General features: G+C 54.5%; 1 protein-coding gene and 1 pseudogene across 5 annotated transcripts in view; one reads left to right on the top strand and one right to left on the bottom strand.

Moving 5' to 3' along the window:
* QRICH2 (glutamine rich 2) overlaps positions 1–18,666 on the top strand; it is a 34,304-nt gene that overhangs the window by 13,384 nt on the left and 2,254 nt on the right. For 4 of the 5 annotated variants that reach the window (XM_072781694.1, XM_072781693.1, XM_072781691.1 and 1 more), the window contains exons 5-18: positions 3,986–9,401; positions 10,009–10,094; positions 10,605–10,702; positions 11,387–11,501; positions 13,410–13,664; positions 14,653–14,775; positions 14,858–14,932; positions 15,359–15,523; positions 15,616–15,737; positions 16,282–16,347; positions 16,619–16,720; positions 17,393–17,596; positions 17,967–18,114; positions 18,499–18,586. In XM_072781694.1, coding sequence (XP_072637795.1) covers positions 3,986–9,401; positions 10,009–10,094; positions 10,605–10,702; positions 11,387–11,501; positions 13,410–13,664; positions 14,653–14,775; positions 14,858–14,932; positions 15,359–15,523; positions 15,616–15,737; positions 16,282–16,347; positions 16,619–16,720; positions 17,393–17,596; positions 17,967–18,114; positions 18,499–18,586 — 7,063 coding nt within the window. Of the gene's footprint in view, positions 1–3,985; positions 9,402–10,008; positions 10,095–10,604; positions 10,703–11,386; positions 11,502–13,409; positions 13,665–14,652; positions 14,776–14,857; positions 14,933–15,358; positions 15,524–15,615; positions 15,738–16,281; positions 16,348–16,618; positions 16,721–17,392; positions 17,597–17,966; positions 18,211–18,498; positions 18,587–18,666 lie in introns of those variants that run through there. The other variant, XR_012009314.1, reaches the window with a different exon arrangement.
* On the bottom strand, positions 58–1,419 carry LOC140607187 (cytosolic 5'-nucleotidase 3A pseudogene; annotated as a pseudogene).

The raw sequence follows: 18,666 nt of genomic DNA, 5'->3' as shown, positions 1-18,666 counted from the left end.
TTTGTTTTTTTTTTAATTTTTAATTTTTATTTTATTTTATTTTTTATGATAGTCACAGAGAGAGAGAGAGAGAGAGGCAGAGACACAGGCAGAGGGAGAAGCAGGCTCCATGCACCGGGAGCCCGACGTGGGATTCGATCCCGGGTCTCCAGGATCGCGCCCTGGGCCAAAGGCAGGCGTAAACCGCTGCGGCACCCAGGGATCCAAAGTTTTTTTAAACACCAAGTGCTAATGTTTTATGGTAAATATTAATGTTCCTAAAACAAAATATCACACATAATACAATATTGGGAGATGATTATGCCATCAGCATAATTCACCTAAATTATGAAAGGAACAAAACTTAAAATCATGCACATTGTTTCACCATTTCATAAAACTTCTTAACTTCTACAAACTTTACCAGTACTAAGAAGGCCCTAAAAACATAAACTACAAAATTCATTTTGGAAAAGTTAGAGGAGTTATTTTTTAATATTTTGACTTTAAGTTTTGTTTTGAGGCTTTTTTAATTTTTTAAAAATCTGTTAAAAAATATGGTGAGGAGTGTATTGAGAGAAGTGGAAAAAAGGACCTTACAGGTCCTTTTTTGTGTTTGAAGTTACTTCAGTAATGCAGAGGAAAACTTCAAGGGCAAGAATATATTACAAATAAGAGTTTTTGAGCAAGACAAATGGACAAGCAGTTCTTGCATCAATTGTATCCACAGGGAAGAGGTCTTAAAGAATGCTTATCTACAGAATCTTCTGTAAGACAGTGTTGGCTACCTCCAATGATTCATCTTTTGCTAAAATAATATCATAAGAGTCCATGTACTTTTTTTGTAAAAGCTCCTTTACACTATCATTTGGTATCCAGTTTCCAGAATGTGTTCAACATGGGCTAGTCCATCTGCCATTCTCAAGCCTCCTTAGGAGTCTCCCAGCAGAATTGTGTTGTTACCGTCTTATAGTTGATGGAGATGTTCTCTGTTGCTCACAGCCCTATCATATCTGTTAAATTCATGAATTAGTCCTCCTTTAAGTCCTTTGAACACTCCTTTTTCATCAAAATCCACGAAGTTGGTCATGACTCTGACATTTGGATGATCAACTCTAGCTTGAGGGATACTTCTTCTAGTACATCATGGATACCAGCTGAAAATGTGAACCTGGGGAGACTGTTGTTGGAGCTTACTGACAACATTCTCGTATCCTTCCCTGAACATACATCAGATTCTGCCACAGTTTCTTTCAGTTTAGCTTCTGGTAGAGCTTGTTCAACAAGCAAACCTTGTGATTTAGGGTACCTTTCAACCATACAAGGGTACTTCTCAGGCAGCCTGGGTGGCTCAGTGGTTTAGCGCCGCCTTCAGCCCAGGGCCTGATCCTGGAGTCCCGGGATTGAGTCCCACATGGGGCTCCCTGCATTGAGCCTGCTTCTCCCTCTGCCTGTGTCTCTGCCCCTCTCTTTCTCTGTCTCTCATGAATAATTTTTTTTTTTATAAAAAGGGTAATTCTCTTCTATTGTAGGAAAAGGATCAATTTTAATAGCATAGTCTTTTTCCTTTACTTGCAGTAACTCTGACCTCGATCTGTAACCAGCTTATAATTGTCAATATTATGACATGTTGGGCATCTTTTCCCTTTGTAGGAAAATCTACTTAGTGTCGTGTTGAAGTCTATGACTATCTTAAAGGTGGCAGGTCCTTCTTGGATAAGACTGCATATAATTTCTTCTCTTACAGAGTTTTGATGTAAACTGAACTTTTTTTGAAATTCTGACCTCATTTTCACACGTACATCAAATTCTTGATTAGTCACTTCTTGGTTATTCAACTGTCCTTAAAGGCACTCCAAGTTCTTCTGTTCTTAAATTTGTCCTAGAACAACAGCATAGTCAGTAAGCAACATCCAGAGATGCAGGGCTTGGATACAGGCATCTCAATGATCTTAGGCTTCTGCCTCATGTTTCTCTTCAAGGTGAATATGTGCTGGGCCAGCCCCACTCCTGCCACTGGGACACACATGCTGGTGCTTGCTACCGTGTCCTCCCTGACCATGGCTGCCAGTCCATGGAGAGGGTCTCATGTGCCTCCAGGCCTCAAAAGAAAGGGTTGCACACAGTGAGTGTGGGCCCCCTGGATCATGTTTCTAAATCCATTCTGCAAATCCCCATCTTCTGATTGGAGTGTTTAATTACTGATAAAGTAGGTTTATATCTTCCATTTGTTATTTTCTATATGTCTTCTGTCTTATCTGTTCCTCCATTCCTCAATTTCGTCTCTTTTGTGTTAAGTAAGTGTATTCTAGTGTACCATTTTAATTCACTTGTTGTTTCTTTTATGGTATATTTTGTTTGGTTATTTTTTTAGTGGGTCCATAGCAATGTTCAGTGTAGAGCTGATTATTCTCCACTTTTGAGGCAACACCTTTCTGAGTACTCTCCCCTGAATTGAGTTTTTTCCAAACTGGCTGATAGAAACAGGCACTGTTCCCAGCCCCATGAGAGTCTGGGCACTGTTCCCTCCAGCCTTGCAGATGGCTCTTTTCCCAACCTTGGGGAGTTTCCTCACATATACATGCTGATCATTTCTGTGCTGACTACCCAAAGAGGACCCTCTACAGATCTCCTGAGTCCTCTCTATGTATATCTCCATGGTTTTTCTTTTTTTATGATTTATTTATCTATTTGAGAGAGAGAAAGAGAACATGAGTCAGGGAAGGGGCAGAGGGAGAGGGAGAGAGAATCCTCAAGCTGACTCCTCCTCTCCCCTGAGCGCGGATCCTGACATGGGGCTCAATCCCAGGACCCTGAGATCATGGCCTGAGCCAAAATCAAGAGTCAGATGCTCAGCCAACTGAGCCACCAGGCACCCCTGTGCAACTCCTTTCTTTCTGATACTCTGTCCTATGATCTACCTCTAGTTGCTTCAGTCTCCCTGCATGCTCGTGTTTGTCCCCTCAACTCAGACCCTTTCCAGGGGCACTGCAGCCTGGAAACTCTATTGAGACAGTAAGCTGAGACAACCACAGGGCTCACCTAGTTTGTCTCTCCATCTTTCAGGGGTTGTGAGCTTTCATTAGCTGATATCCAGTGTTTAGAAAACCACCATTTCATAGCTTTTGTTGCTTTTGGTTCTTGGGTTTTGGTTACAAACAGGAGGGTAAATCTCATCCCTGTTCTTCCATTTGGGCTGGAAATGGAAATGGTCCATAATCTTTTTTTTAACAGGTCCTTGGTATTCTATATGGGCATGCCCCCTATATATATCAGTCCCCTATTGATAACCTATTTTCATAAACAGAATTGCAGACTCTGTACATATATCCTGGCAGTCCTTTGTAAAAATCCATAGGGAAAATCTTATCTATAGAATTTCTGGATCCAAGAGTTTGTGCATTTACATTTTGGATATACAGTTTACTTGCCCTGCAGTGATACTTTTACCATCAGCAGTGGGCCAATGATAGGGCAGACTTTATATTTTAAACTTAATAAATTACTCATGTCCTTTATGTGTAGACCCAGGAATAGTTGGAGTAGATCACTTGTATAGTGTTTCCAGTGCCTTTTACGGGGAGAAATAACATTTTATTTTATTTTATTTTATTTTATTTTATTTATTCATGACAGAGAGAGAGAGGCAGAGACACAGGCAGAGGGAGAAGCAGGCTCCACGCAGGGAGCCTGACGTGGCATCTATCCTGGGTCTCCAGGATCATACCCCAGGCTGAAGGTGGCGCCAAACCGCTGGGCCATCGGGGCGCCCAGAAATAACATATTATTATGCCATTTGCAAATGTGCAGATTCTCAAAGATCTTGGAGATCTATCCTTCAAGAATGTCAAAGCCTTTGTGCCCAGCTTAGTTTTGGGGACCAGAGGGTGTTTCTCTCCAAAAGCCCTAAGTCATCCTAGTCAGATGTCCCAGATTTTCTTCCCTTCATGCCTTATGCTGAGTCCTTTCTACGTAGTTACTGACTTCATTCTTCCTCTTCAACCAGGGCTCAGAGACAACAACAGGCCTTCCTAAACGCAAAGCACACGCTTCCATAACATCAAATGATGGAATTCAAAGTGGAGTCTCCATCAAGCACTCAAGTGCTGACCCGGCTTTGGATACTGCCAGTGGCTATGGCTCAGATCGGACCTCATCAGCAGGAATCAGTGGTACAGTTTACCCCTCTGAGGGGGTTACCAGGGAACGAAGCAGAGGTGCCTCTGCTACTGCATTCCCTGGTAGAGAACATCCAAGGGCCCGTGATGAAGCTGGCCTGGCAAAGCCCCATCACCCGTCTATGTCCCAATTCAGAAAAGAGTCAGATCGTCGTAGGATGAGAGAGCCTCAGCTGCACAGCTTAGCACACCTAAGAAAAGATGAACGAGAGGCACACCCTGGTCCAGTTCAACAGGACTTATCCTCAGCTTCTGTGGCCAGAGACTGGCATCATCCTGTATACTCAGATCAGCATGGGGAGGTGTCTGTAAGCCAGGGTCACATCTATTCAAGGCCAGATCAGCATGGATTAGGACCACTTGGCATGGATCAGCTTCCATTGCTCCAACCTAGCACTTACCCACATGGTGTGGTACCCCACAGCATGGGTCAGCTTGGTGTGATGCCACCTGGAATGGATGAGCAGGGCTTGGTACTACCTGGCATGGATCAGCAACGTGGTATGGTGCCACCATTGGCACCTGGCACAGATCAGCAAAGATTGGAACTACCTAGTACAGGTCAGCCTGGTATGGTTCCACTTAGCACATATCAGCATGGTGCAATACCTCCTGGCGCAGACCAACAGTCTGGTGTGGATCAGCATGGATTGGTACCCTTTAGCATAGATCAGCATGGATTTTTAGTATCTGCCACGGATCAACAAGGAATGGATCAACGTGGATTGGTTCCATATCTTACAGATCAACGTGGTTTGGTACCACCTGGTTTGATGCAAGTTGCTGCAGATCAGCAAGGTTTTGTACAGTCTGGTTTGGAAACATCTGGGTTCATTCAACCTGGTACAGAGCAGCATGATGTAATCCAGCCTGGGGCAGATCCACGTGGTTTGGTACCAACTGGTACAGATCAGACTACTTTGGCCCGACCTGGTACAGGTCAGCGTGGTTTGGTTCAGCCTGGTGCAGATCAGCTTGGTTTGGTGCAGCCTGGTGCAGATCAACGTGATTTGGTGCAGCCTGAAGCAAGTCAGCCTGGTTTGGTGCCACCTATTGCAGGTCGGCCTAGCACAAGTCAGCCTGGTTTGGTGCCACCTGTTGCAGGTCGGCCTAGTACAAGTCAGCCTGGTTTGGTGCCACCTATTGCAGGTCGGCCTAGTACAAGTCAGCCTGGTTTGGTGCCACCTGTTGCAGGTCGGCCTAGTACAAGTCAGCCTGGTTTGGTGCCACCTGTTGCAGGTCGGCCTAGTACAAGTCAGCCTGGTTTGGTGCCACCTGTTGCAGGTCGGCCTAGTACAAGTCAGCCTGGTTTGGTGCCACCTGTTGCAGGTCGGCCTAGTACAAGTCAGCCTGGTTTGGTGCCGCCTGTTGCAGGTCGGCCTACCACAAGTCAGCCTGGTTTGGTGCCGCCTATTGCAGGTCGGCCTAGTGTAAGTCAGCCTGGTTTGGTGCCTCCTATTGCAGGTCGGCCTAGTGTAAGTCAGCCTGGTTTGGTGCCTCCTATTGCAGGTCGGCCTAGTGTAAGTCAGCCTGGTTTGGTGCCTCCTATTGCAGGTCGGCCTAGTGTAAGTCAGCCTGGTTTGGTGCAGCCTATTGTAGATCAAAGTGGTTTGGTCCAGCCTGGTGCTTATCTACCTGATTGGGTACAACCTGGTCCATATCCCAGTGGCTGGGGACAGCCTGTTGCATATCCATTTGGCTTAGTACAGCCTGATGTATATCCATTTGGTTTGGTCCAGCCTAGTGCAGTTCAGCCTAGTTTGATGCCATCTGGAATGGGCCAGCAAGATTTAGCCCAACTTACGATGGGTCAGAATGTTTTGAGGCAGCTGGAAATGGATCAACATGGTTTGGTCCAACCTGAAATAGATCAGCGTGGTTTGGTTCAACCTGGTGCAGGTCAGCCCAGTTTGGTGCAGCCTGTTGCAAGTCAGCGTGGTTTGGTCCAACCTGGAATAGATCAGTATGATTCAGTCCAACTTGGAATGGATCAGCGTGGTTTGGTGCAGCCTGGTGCAGGTCAGCCTAGTTTGGTCCAGCCTGGTGCAGGTCAGCCTGGTTTGATCCAGCCTGGAATGGACCAGTACAGTTTAGTCCAACCTGGTATAGGTCAGCCTAGTTTGATCCAACCTGGTGGCCAGCCTGGTTTGGTCCAACCTGCAATGGATCAGTATGGTTTAGTGCAACCTGGTATAGCTCAGCGTGGTTTGGATCAGCATGGTTTGGTGCAACCTGGAATGGATCAGCGTGGTTTGGTGCAACCTGGTACAGGTCAGCCTGGTTTGGTCCAACCTGGAATGGATCAGCGTGGTTTGGTGCAACCTGGAACAGATCAGCATGGTTTGGTGCAACCTGGAATGGATCAGCGTGGTTTGGTGCAACCTGAAATGGATCAGCATCGTTTGGTGCAACCTGGTACAGCTCAGCCTGGTTTGGTCCAACCTGCAATGGATCAGCGTGGTTTGGTCCAACCTGAAATGGATCAGCATAGTTTGGTGCAACCTGGAATGGACCAGCGTGGTTTGGTGCAACCTAGAATGGATCAGCATAGTTTGGTGCAACCTGGTACAGGTCAGCGTGGTTTGGTCCAACCTGCAATGGACCAGCGTGGTTTGGTGCAACCTGGTGCAGGTCAGCCTGGTTTGGTCCAGCCTGGAATGGATCAGCATGGTTTGGTGCAACCTGATGCCAGTCAGCCTGGTTTGGTCCAACCTGCAATGGATCAGCGTGGTTTGGTGCAGCCTGGTACAGCTCAGCCTGGAATGGATCAGCGTGGCTTGGTGCAGCCTGGTACAGCTCAGCCTGGTTTGGTCCAACATGGTGCAGGTCAGCCTGGTTTGGTGCAACGTGGTGCAGGTCAGCCTGGTTTGGTCCAACCTGCAATGGATCAGCGTGGCTTGGTGCAGCCTGGTGCAGGTCGGCCTGGTTTGGTCCAACCTGGAATGGATCAGCATGGTTTGGTGCAACCTGGTGCAGGTCAGCCTGGTTTGGTGCAGCCTGGTGCAGTTCAGCCTGGTGCGGGTCAGCCTGGAATGGATCAGCGTGGTTTGGTGCAGGCTGGTACAGCTCAGCCTGGTTTGGTCCAACATGGTGCAGGTCAGCCTGGTTTGGTGCAACGTGGTGCAGGTCAGCCTGGTTTGGTCCAACCTGCAATGGATCAGCGTGGCTTGGTGCAGCCTGGTGCAGGTTGGCCTGGTTTGGTCCAACCTGCAATGGATCAGCATGGCTTTGTGCAACCTGGTATAGGTCAGCCTGGTTTGGTGCAGCCTGGAACAGATCAGCATGGTTTGTTGCAGCCTGGTGCAGTTCAGCTTGGTGCAGGTCAGCCTGGAATGGATCAGCGTGGCTTGGTGCAGCCTGGTACAGCTCAGCCTGGTTTGGTCCAATATGGTGCAGGTCAGCCTGGTTTGGTCCAACCTGCAATGGATCAGCGTGGCTTGGTGCAACCTGGTGCAGGTCAGCCTGGTTTGGTGCAGCCTGGAACAGACCAGCATGGTTTGGTGCAGCCTGGTGCAGGTCAGCCTGGTGCAGGTCAGCCTGGAATGGATCAGCATGGCTTGGTGCAGCCTGGTACAGCTCAGCCTGGTTTGGTCCAACGTAGTGTAGCTCAGCCTGGTTTGGTGCAACGTGGTGCAGGTCAGCCTGGTTTGGTTCAACCTGCAATGGATCAGCGTGGCTTGGTGCAGCCTGGTGCAGGTCGGCCTGGTTTGGTCCAACCTGGAATGGATCAGCGTGGTTTGGTGCAACCTGATGCCAGTCAGCCTGGTTTGGTCCAGCCTGGAATGGATCAGCGTGGTTTGGTGCAGCCTGGTGCAGGTCAGCCTGCTTTGGTCAGACCTGGTATGGATCAGCGTGGTTTGGTCCAACCTGGAGCAGTCCAGCCTGCTTTAGTCAGACCTGGAATGGATCAGCGTGGTTTGGTGCAACTTCGTCCAGGTCAGCCTGGTTTGATCCAACCTGAAATGGATCAGCATGGTTTGGTCCAACGTGGTGTAGCTCGGCCTGGTTTGGTGCAACCTGGTGCAGGTCAGCCTGGTTTGGTCCAACCTAGAATGGATCAGCGTGGGTTGGTACAACCTGGCACAGGTCAGCCTGGTTTGGTTCAGTCTGGTGTAGGTCAGCCTGGTTTGGTGCAGCTTGGTGCAGGTGGTTTGGTGCAACGTGGAGTGGATCAGCATGGTTTAGTACAGGCTGGCACAGATCCACGTGGCTTTTTTCAACCTGGCACATATCCTCCTGGCTTGGTTCAACCCAGTGCATATCCACCCAGTTTGGTACAGCCCGGTGCATACCTGCCTGGTTTAGTACAGCCTGGTGCCTATCCACGTGGTTTGGTTCCACCTGGTGCCTATCCTCGTGGTTTGGCCCAACCTGGTACATATCCACATGGTTTTATGCAGCCTAGTGTTGATCAGCGTAGTTTGGTTCAGCCTGGAATTGATCAGCGTGGCTTGAGGCGATCTGGTACAGAACAACAAGACTTGATACTACCAGGCACAGAGCTTCATGGCTCTCCAACAGTCCACCCAGAGTTTCCAAGATTTGTATCACCACATCCATATCAGCATGGTGTAATACCTCCTGGCAGATATCAATATGGTCAGGTGTCACCTCTCCTAGCCGAGCAAGGTTTAGTATCAGCAGGTATTGGCCAGGGTTTATCAGAAACTTACCAGCAAGGTTTGATGCATCCTGGCGCAGACCAGCATGGCCCAACACCATTAAGCACTCGTGCGGGATCTGTACACCTAGATCAACAGCATTTGACATCACTTGGCCCAGATCAGCATGGCCAGGTACAACCAGGTACAGAGCAGCATGACCATGCATACTCCATCCCAGAATCCCGTGACCTAATGTATCCTCCTGGCCTTCGTGACTCAGGCGTCCCAGGGGTAGATCAGCACGTCCAGGTCAGTTTGGATCCAAAACAAATATATACCGTGGACCAACCAGGGATTTCTGTCCAGACTAGTCCAGGCCAGGAAGCCACCTCTGCCAGGAGTACAGACTATCTGAACAACCTCTACCGAGTCTCATCAGAAAAGAGTGATTTCCAGAGCGAAAGACACGATTCACTGGATAAACTGGCTCCTAGCTTCCCCATGGCGGTGGAGACATTTCGTCTGATGGGAGAGATCATTGGCCTCTACGTGGAGCTCAAGGAGAACATGAAAGAGCTAAATGAGGAACAGGCTGGCCAGACGGATTTGGAGAAGATACAGTACCTGCTGGCGCTCATGGGTGGGTTCCACTCGTGCACAGGAGGGACCACTGTCTGGGTATTAATCATCCTCATCTGGTGGCCGAGCTTCTTCCTGAGTCACTGCAAATAGCATGTCCCTTCTTAGCCATTCTGGGCTCCACTATAGCCTCTGGGGTTCAAAAGATGGAGCAAAACCAGGTGGAGCGAAGTTACCTCAGGAGAGGAGGGAGGCAGTTCTGGGGCCCTGTCTGACCGCAGCTGAGCCCAGTTGAGGACAGTGGGCTGGGGGCAGCAGCAGCACTGGGGCTGGGTGGGGAGGGAGGGAGCGGAGAGGCCAAAGAACTCGACTTCACCATTGTCCACGGGCCCAGAGAATAATTAAGATCTGAGAGATGGGTGGAAAGTGGGTGGATGGGTCAGCAATCTCAAAGCCCTTTTGGATAGTAAGCATTCAGTGGATTTTTTTTTTTATAGAGTAAGGACACTCCTCTTTCCTTTCTTCCTGTTCCCTCTCTTCGGTCACCAGGAAGAGCAGGAGCGGGTCCTGCCGCTCACTGGGGTAGCTTCACTGTGGGGGCCAGGAGTCGGGATTGGGGACCCGCTGGAGATCTGACCCTTTTGATTAACAGCCTCCATTTTTCATAGTCAAAAAGAGCATACCCCCTGACCTGCAGGAACAGCTGAAGACTCTCAAGTCCTTAACCAAAGAAGTTCGACAGGAAAAAGCAAAAGTAAGTAAGGGAGGGTCCACCCACTTTGCCTCCAATGCCAGTAATCCTACTCTCCATTTGTATCTCGATGGCTCCCATGGTCCTCGCACCCATATTCATGCATCTCCTTGGGTCTTTACCAACCTGTGAGGTAGGAAATGCTCCTCAGGTATCATCATGTTCCTTTCCAGGATCTAAAGCCTGATGCTCAAAGCTGTCAAGATCTAGCCAACAAGGAGGCCAGTGCCCCTTTCATTCCATGTGGCCATTTCCAACAGAGCCCACTGGTGCTGCAGCAGCCTTGGAGCTGAGTGTGTGGGACTCTCTGGGGCCAGGGGTCATGGCAAGGGGCCTCTGGATCTTCAGTTGTTTTCCCGATGCCAGCTGGCCGCACCCACGGGCTGGATGGATGTCCAGAAGGGACATACGGACAAAGGGTTGGATTAGGACTAGGATTTGAGAAGGGGGCACATATGCAGAAGGCGAAGAACTCAAGCCTACCTGACCTTCCTCTTCCTTTGGGGTTTATAGCTGGACAGGATGCAGAGGATCCTGGAGGGCGATGGGGAGCAAGAAATAGGAAAAGAGATGAAGGATGGCCAGCTGAGCTTGCAGCTGGGAATCCTCAGGTAAAATGCCCCTGCCAAGGGCAGCTCATGTCCAGGTGTCGCATACTTCTAGCCAAGGAGGTGACAGCAGGCCGTCGGTTCACTCACAGCCTGAACTGCTCCCGTCTCTGATATGTCTTTCAGGGTGTCCATATGTAGTTTAAGTTGCTGGTAGAAGTTTTTGTTTGTTTGTTTTGAAGATTTTATTTATTCATGAGAGACACACAGACAGAGGCAGAGACATAGGCAGAGGGAGAAGCCAGCTCCCTGCAGGGAGCCTGATGCAGGACTCGATCCCGGGACCCCAGGATCACACCCTGAGCCAAAGGCAGATGCTTAACCACTGAGCCACCCAGGTGCCCCACTGGTAGAAGTTTTTCTAGGTTCTTAAAACAGCTCAGCACCAGGGCTTGGAAGGAAAGAAGCTCCTAGTCTCTATCCCTGGTTGGAGGCTGGAGGAGAACACCTGCCAGAGCCCCTCAGAGCCCTCTCCTTGTGGGGCTCACCCTGTAGAAACCTCTCAGTCTAGCACGTGGGCACTCACTTCCTGAACAATCAGCACCTGGGACTCCCCGGACAGGGCCTGCCGTGGGGTGGGGCAAGGATCTGATGCGGGAGGCATGTCATCCTTTGTACATGCTGGGGCAGGTGGGCCTGGGCCCTGGAGAGGGGTGGGGGCCAGGCTCTCTTCTGCACACCCCTCAGAGTCACCGTGGCTGACATTGAGAAGGAACTGGCTGAGCTGAGGGAGAGCCAAGAGCGGGGCAAGGTCAGCATGGAACATTCGGTGTCCGAAGCCTCCCTCTACCTGCAGGACCAGGTGAGGATTCTCTCTTCAGCCGTGGGAACCAGGGCTCTTCTCCGGGTCTGCCCTGGAGGATGGGGCTCCTAGACTCTTAAGTGACATACAATTTGCAAATATTTTCTCCCATTCTGTGGGTTGTCTTTCCAGTCTCTTGATAGTGTCTGCCTTTAAGATTGATTGATTGATAAGAGAGAGCACAGGCAGAGGGAGGAGCAGAGGGAGAGGGAGAAGCAGACTCCCTGCTGAGCAGGGAGCCCGATGTGGGGCTCAGTCCCAGGACCCTGAAATCCGAAATTAAGAGTCAGACACTTTACCAACTGAGCCCCCCAGGCGCCCCCGATAGTGTCTGCCTTTAAACCCTGAGTGATGCGGACCTGGGTCACCCCCATAATGTTCCCCTTGAAGAGTGTCTGGACCAGGAACAGCCCTCTGAGTGCTTGCAGAAGGATCAGATAGAAAAAGCCACTGGGCCAAGGGGACTCAGGTCAGGAGCCCCTCAGTGACAGAAGCCCCATTCTGGGCCACTCCCATGTTTGCCAGCACGCTGGCAAATGGCGTGTACCATTCCCCGACCCCAAAGCCAACAGTCCAGTGTGGGGCTTGAGGGGCAGCAGATTATGTGTCCAAGAGTCACCTGTCATTCCAAAAACAGTGTCTAAGCTTAGCAACCTCCAGGGCGGCCCCGGCCCCGGGGGCCACACTCAGGGGGAAGCCACTCCCTACTGGGCAGGCCTGGGCTCCTGCCACAGCCTCTTGGAGGCAGCATCGGCCTCCACACTCCCAATCCTCCGGCCTCCTCTGCCTCCTACGTCTGAGCACACTGCTGCATTCCCGTGCCGCTCCTCTTGCTGGGACGCTCTTGCCTGGGGCTCCTACGTATTCTTCCCAACTCCACTGCAACGCCCATAGTCTGTGGAGGCAACTTCCTCTCTTCTAGAGAGAACTAATCTATCCTTTTCATCCCAGGGCCCTCTGACATGCTCCTAGGGGCTCTTCTGGGAGCAAGCTGGAGTCTCACTGAGCTCAAGCCAAAGGGAGCTTGGTTGAAAGTGCATAGGTAGGGGAATGCAGGCTGGAAAAGGGGAACTTCCAGGCCAAGGGCACAGTCTGGCCGGGGCCACCCCTTGTCTGTCTTTCCGTGTCTGGTTCCACGCACACCTGTCCGTCTGTGTCCCTGTCCTTACCCACCTCTCTCCAGCACCTCCTTGTCTCCCTTCCGCCGCGCTCCTTGCCAGCTTTCCTTTCCTCTCACGCGTGGCCCACAGTGGCTGCCCAGGCCCTGCCGCGTCACACACTTCCAAGAGAGGGGCTTCGGTTGGCCCAGCCCCTCTCTGAGCCACGCGAGAGGTCACACGGCTGTGGGACTGGCTGCCCCTAAACCGGGTGCCGACCCTGGGATCAGTCATTTGTGGTGACCCCCTCAGGACTGTGGGAAACAGAAGAGGGCAGGAGAGCCAACGGAAGGCATCCATTATCACCCAGAGCGTGAGAGTAACGGAAGTAGCACCCATCCCACTGACTTCCTGTTACTCACCTGCTGGGTGAGGACAGCGCATGTGTGAGCCCACCCCGCCCGTCCCAGGGCCTGGAGCTGTGTCTGAGTGTCGTCAGGCTCCTCTGTCTGTGAGCTGTCCAGCCGACGTCACCACTCTAGGGTTTAGCTAGAGACGTATCCTCATGCTGAATAAATGAGCTAGCTGGAGAAAGGTCTGGAAACCTCCATCCTGCAAGGGTTTTATTCAGCATCAAGGCTCTACTCCCTGAAAACTGTTCACTATTTAACGGCCAGGCACTGGGCACCTCCTCCATGCCCCACGTTCTGTGAGGTGCTAAGGGATGCAGCAACTCCCCGAATTACAGTGTGGACAGAACGTGGCCATGTCTCACTCACTGCCCTGCCCCTGCCTTCTTGCCCACACCCAGCTGGACAAGCTCAGGACGATCATCGAGAGCATGCTGGCCTCGTCTTCCACGCTGCTGTCCATGAGCATGGCTCCTTCCAAGACCTTGGCGACCTTGGTACCTGGCCAGATTGACCCTGAGGCCACCTGCCCAGCCTGCAGCCTGGACCTGAGCCATCAGGTCAGCACGCTGGTGCAGCGCTACGAGCAGCTCCAGGACATGGTCAACAATCTGGCTGCCTCCCGGCCCTCCAAGAAAGCCAAGCTCCAGAGCCAGGTGATTCCCGCTGGCCTCCCTCCTGGTGTGGCCACATGTGCCCCTCAGTGGGGAGCCACAGCCCAGAGGCCCACAGAGCAGAGAGTGGCTCATAGAGCTTTCCATGGTAGAAAAGTCCCTGGTCCTTTCCCTGGGTCACAGCAGGGGCAGCAATAGAGCTAGCTCTGGGGACAGGAGACTATGGGGAAGAGCTGGCTCCATGCAGGTGGGACGTCATGGCTGGCTGAGTGGTAGAGCAGTGCATCCATGGGCCTCGGGGGGGGACGGGCAGAGCTTTAGGGTTCATTGACTCCCCTTCGCGCCAGCCTTCCAACCCCCTTCTTGATTCCCCACCAAAGGGCAGGCTTGCTGGGGGAGGTGGGGGCAGGGAGAGTCACAAGTCCCTGAGTCCGGCCTCTTGGACTCGAGTTGAGATCCAGCCCAGGGCAGGTGGGGAGGCGATAGCCCACATCCCAGCTCTCAGTAGCCACAGGGTCCCTCACCATTCTGGAGCCTCGATGGCCTCTTCTGGTCACCCCCACTGGCGGGCCAGGTCCTCAGAGCTACACCATGGGGAGGTGGACACTGAAGTTCACATCCCGTTGGGTGGACACATAGAGCAGAGAGCCTCCTCACTGTCAGGGGGAATTGTGGTGAGCCAGAATGGGGGCCAAAGTTGGCTTACCTGCTGGGTGATTTTTTTTTAAGGTTTTATTTATTTATTTGAGCAAGGGAAAAAGAGAGAAAGAGAGAGAGAGAGAGGACGTGAGCAGGGGCAGAGGGAGAGGGAGAAGCAGGTTCTTGCTCCACTGAGCAAGGAGCCCAATGTGGGGCTCGATCCCAGAATCCTGGGGTCATGACCTGAGCCAAAGGCAGACGCTTCACCTACTGAACCCCCAGGGGCCTCTAGGTGATGTTTTAAGGACTGATTTATCAGGACAGCAGTGCGGCCCAGTCCCAGTCCCAGCAGTGCGGTCCAGGGAGCCTGCCTTTGTGCCCTCTGCCACAGGACGAAGAGCTGCTGGGCCACGTCCAGAGTGCCATCCTGCAGGTGCAGGGCGACTGCGAGAAGCTCAACATCACCACCAGCAACCTCATCGAAGACCATCGGCAGAAGCAGAAAGACATTGACGTGAGGGGCCCACACAGGCAGCAGCTGCGGGGCCGGGCCTTTACTCCCCTGCTCCTCATCCTCTGCTCCCCCTGCCTCCCAGGTGCTGTACCACAGTCTAGAGAAGCTCGAGAAAGAAAAGGCCAATAGGGAGCACCTGGAAATGGAGATTGATGTGGTAAAGGGCCAGGCCCAGAAGAGCCACCCTGTGTCCCACGGGGTCTCTCTGGTCATTCTTTGGAAGGCCAGGAGTGGAGGGGAGCCCATGGGGGAGCTCAGTGTCTGGGGTTGACATATCAGAGCAATGGGGTCCCTCCACAGCTCCCTCCCATCTGGGGGTCCCTCCACCGCTCCCTCCCATCTGGGGGGCCCCCTCCACGGCTCCCTGCCATCTGGGGAGCCCCCTCCACGGCTCCTTCCCATCTGGGGGCCCCTCCATCTGGGGGTCCTCCACGGTTCCTTCCCATCTGGAGTCCCTCCACGGCTCCCTCCCATCTGGGGGGCCCCCTCCACGGCTCCCTCCCATCTGGGGCCCCCCTCCATCTGGGGGTCCCTCCACGGCTCCCTCCCATCTGGGGGGCCCCCCTCCTCTCTTTCCGGGCAGAAAGCTGATAAGAGCGCCCTGGCAGCCAAAGTGAGCCGCGTCCAGTTCGATGCCACCACGGAGCAGCTGAACCACATGATGCAGGAGCTGGTGGCCAAGATGAGCGGGCAGGAGCAGGACTGGCAGAAAATGCTGGACAAGCTGCTGGCGGAGATGGACAGCAAGGTGGGGGCGGCCGGCGGCGCTTCCCCGGGTGCCCCCGCGCGCCCCCCACCCCCGCCCGGGCTCACGGTCGCGGCCCCGCCCCCGCCCCGCAGCTGGACCGCCTGGAGCTGGACCCGGTGAAGCGGTCGCTGGAGGATCGCTGGCAGGCCCTGCGGCGGCAGCTCAAAGAGCGCTCCCCCCTCTACCAGGCAGACGAGGCGGCGGCCATGCGCAGGTGGGGCTCGGCCTCCGGCGGGGCCTGGGGGACCCTGGCGCCCGGTGGGCCCCGGGGCGATGGCTGAGCCCCCTGGACCGTCCCCCAGCTGGAGTGACAGACCCCGGGAGCTCGGCAAGCTCCTGCAGCGCAGGCCGGTCCCTCCCAGGGCGCGGAGGGCCGTGCTCCCGGGGTCGCTGTGCTCCTGGGGGGCCGCGGCGCCGCGGGCGGGCACCCCGGGATTTCCACTACTGGCCGCCAGGGGGCCCCCGAGGCTCACGCAGGGCACCCGTCGGGGGCCCTCTGCAACCCCGCTGGCTTGGGGTCAGGACGCGGTAGGGAGGTGCTGGGTGGGTGCCCCGAAGCCGGGGCGCAGGAGCCAGGGTGCTCCCAGGGCCCAGGGCCCAGGTCTGCCCCCGCTAGCGTGGGGCCCGCCACCCTGGTGAGCTGAGCTCCCAGCCGCCCGGCCCCCCGAGGGCCAGGGCCTTCCGTGCTCTCCACCTCTCCCACCTCTGGGCAGACCCCCTGGGCAGGGCGCTCACCCTGTCCGTCCCACTCCTCACAGGCAGCTCTTGGCACATTTCCACTGCCTCTCCTGTGACCGTCCCCTGGAGACGCCTGTGACCGGACAGTGAGTGCCCACACCTGGCCAGCCCCAGCTGGTGGCCACAAGGCGGAGGGGGGGCGCACAGCAGGGCTGTATCTCCCCCATTCCCTACCTGCCTCCAGCAGTGTCCTTCCTTGTCGCCTCTCCCACGGGCTGCCTGCTGGCCCTCCATCCGTCCTTCCCTCCGCCACCGCCTGGACGGGAAGCCGCCTCCGGCACGCGGACTGTGGAGTGCTGGATTTGGGAATGCTGTGTCTCACTCTCCAACCCTCCTCTTCTCTCTGTCCCCGCCCAGAATTATCCCTGTGATGCCCGTGGGCCCGGGCCTGCCTGGGCACCGTTCCATCCGCCCCTACACCATCTTTGAACTGGAGCAGGTCCGGCAGCAGAGCCGCAGGTACGGGGCAGCAGGGTCCTGTGCAGGGCTTTGCAGGGGAGGGACAGTGTGGAGGGCTCCTCCTCCTGGCTGGGCAGTGGGGGGCGGGGAGTGATTTCTGGGCTAGCCCCCCACGCCCAGTGTTTCCCAGGAGGAGGTAGCACGAAGACTTAGTAGTCACCTGCCTTTGAGTCCCTGCTGGGGGTCCTGGTGGGACATTGCCGAGGGTGCTGGCTGTCTGGGGGAGCTCCTGTTTACCTCCTCACAGCCCCTAGATGCTTCAGCAGTCTCAGCAACCCCAGCATGGGAGGAAGGGGTGGTCTGACATCAGCCAGCTGGAGAGTGGGGTCAGTGACTGTGCGGGGAGAAGGTCCTCCCCGTCGGGCTCCTGCCCCCCTCCCCTCTGCACTTCCATCTCCCAAGGATGGGGGTTCAGCAGTAAGGATGGTTTCAAACTGTGTTTTGGAGCCCTCGGGGTTCCAGGTGGGCAAGACTAGGTGCACAGGGCTTCTCCCCATTTGGTGCTTCTGCACTGCCCCATCTGTGGTCCCTCTGGGTGCTATGGGAAGGGCTCCTGCCCACCCACGGTCCTGTTTAAATAGACACAGATAAAGGGGTGGAGTGGGCCAGGGTCTGCGTGCGGGCTCAGGCTGGTGTGGCCACATTACCCCTCTGTCTACCTGCGCCCCACAGCCTAAAGCTGGGCAGTGCTCCCTTCCCTCGGGGCGACCTGGCGCACCTGGAGCGGAGCGTGGGGCGCCTGCGCACCATGCACTCCAAGATGCTGATGGACATAGAGAAGGTGCAGATCCACTTTGGAGGCTCGGTCAAGGCCAGCAGCCAGATGATCCGTGAGCTGCTGCAGGCACAGTGTCTGAGCTCCCCCTGCTACAAACGGTAGGACCACACAGACTGGGCCCCTGGCCTTGGGGCTCAGCTTCCCTCCACCCACAGCCCTGTGAATGTCTCATCCACCCCTGGGGAAAGGCCTGCCAAAGAGGGAGGCAGGGGGAGAGAGAGCGCGTGTGTGTCCGTGTGAAAGAGAGACAAAGGAGGGGCAGGGGCGAAGGAGGGTGTTGGTGGTCTTCAGGATGGTCCGCAGGGTGGTTCCTCTGCCCACTCCTTCACTTGCTCCTCCCCCTTGCTCCGGCCCCGGCTCGCAGAGACCCCCCGAGACAGCTGCCCCATCCCTGGCTGGCCGGCCCCCCACCGCAGGTGTGTCCCAGGTCACCCCAGCGATCCTCTCTGAACCACATCCTCCCCTCAGGGTGCCAGAAACGGCTGACTACACGTACTCGAGCGTGCCTCGGCGCTGCGGGGGCAGCCACACGCTCACCTACCCCTACCGCCGCAACCGCCTGCAGCACCCGTCCCAGGGCCTGTACCCCACCGAGGAGGTCCAGATCGCCATGAAGGTGGGGGGTGCTGCCTGCAGTGAAGAGAGAGGGCCCTGACATGACCCCACATTCTTGAGTCTTCTGGAAAAACCATGCAAGTCACCAGAAGGGCAGGTGACCAGTCCTCTGCTGAAACAGTTGCAGTTAAAGCCTCTGGTTCTTATACTTTGTTGGGAAGAACGCCATCCTGGCCACCTGCCCATCTAGCACGAGCACCCCCACCACGGGCCCTCCCTCCAACCCTGGCGCTGCTGGAGCCTGGGGGAGGGTTCTGAGCACCATTTGGTTTTGGGAGTCAAGAGAGGGCATGACTCAGGGCCCCCCCACCGGCCCTCGTGGAGGAAGGACGGGAGGGCAAGCTCTAGGCGCCACATAGTAACAGATGTGCCCCCACCTCCACAGCATGACGAAGTGGATATCTTGGGTCTGGATGGACATATTTACAAGGGACGGATGGATACAAGGTTGCCGGGCATCCTGAGCAAAGACAGTGAGTGTCCGGGTGGCCCAGAGACGCTTCCCAGAGACTCTTCCGGCGTCTTGCTCAGGAGTCCCTGGCAGTCTGTTCAG

This window comes from Canis lupus, chromosome 16 (genome assembly GCF_048164855.1).
Source record: "Canis lupus baileyi chromosome 16, mCanLup2.hap1, whole genome shotgun sequence".
Lineage (NCBI taxonomy): Eukaryota > Metazoa > Chordata > Mammalia > Carnivora > Canidae > Canis > Canis lupus.
The sequence above is the reverse complement of the archived record's forward strand: the minus strand, read 5'-3'. Positions and strand labels throughout refer to the sequence as shown.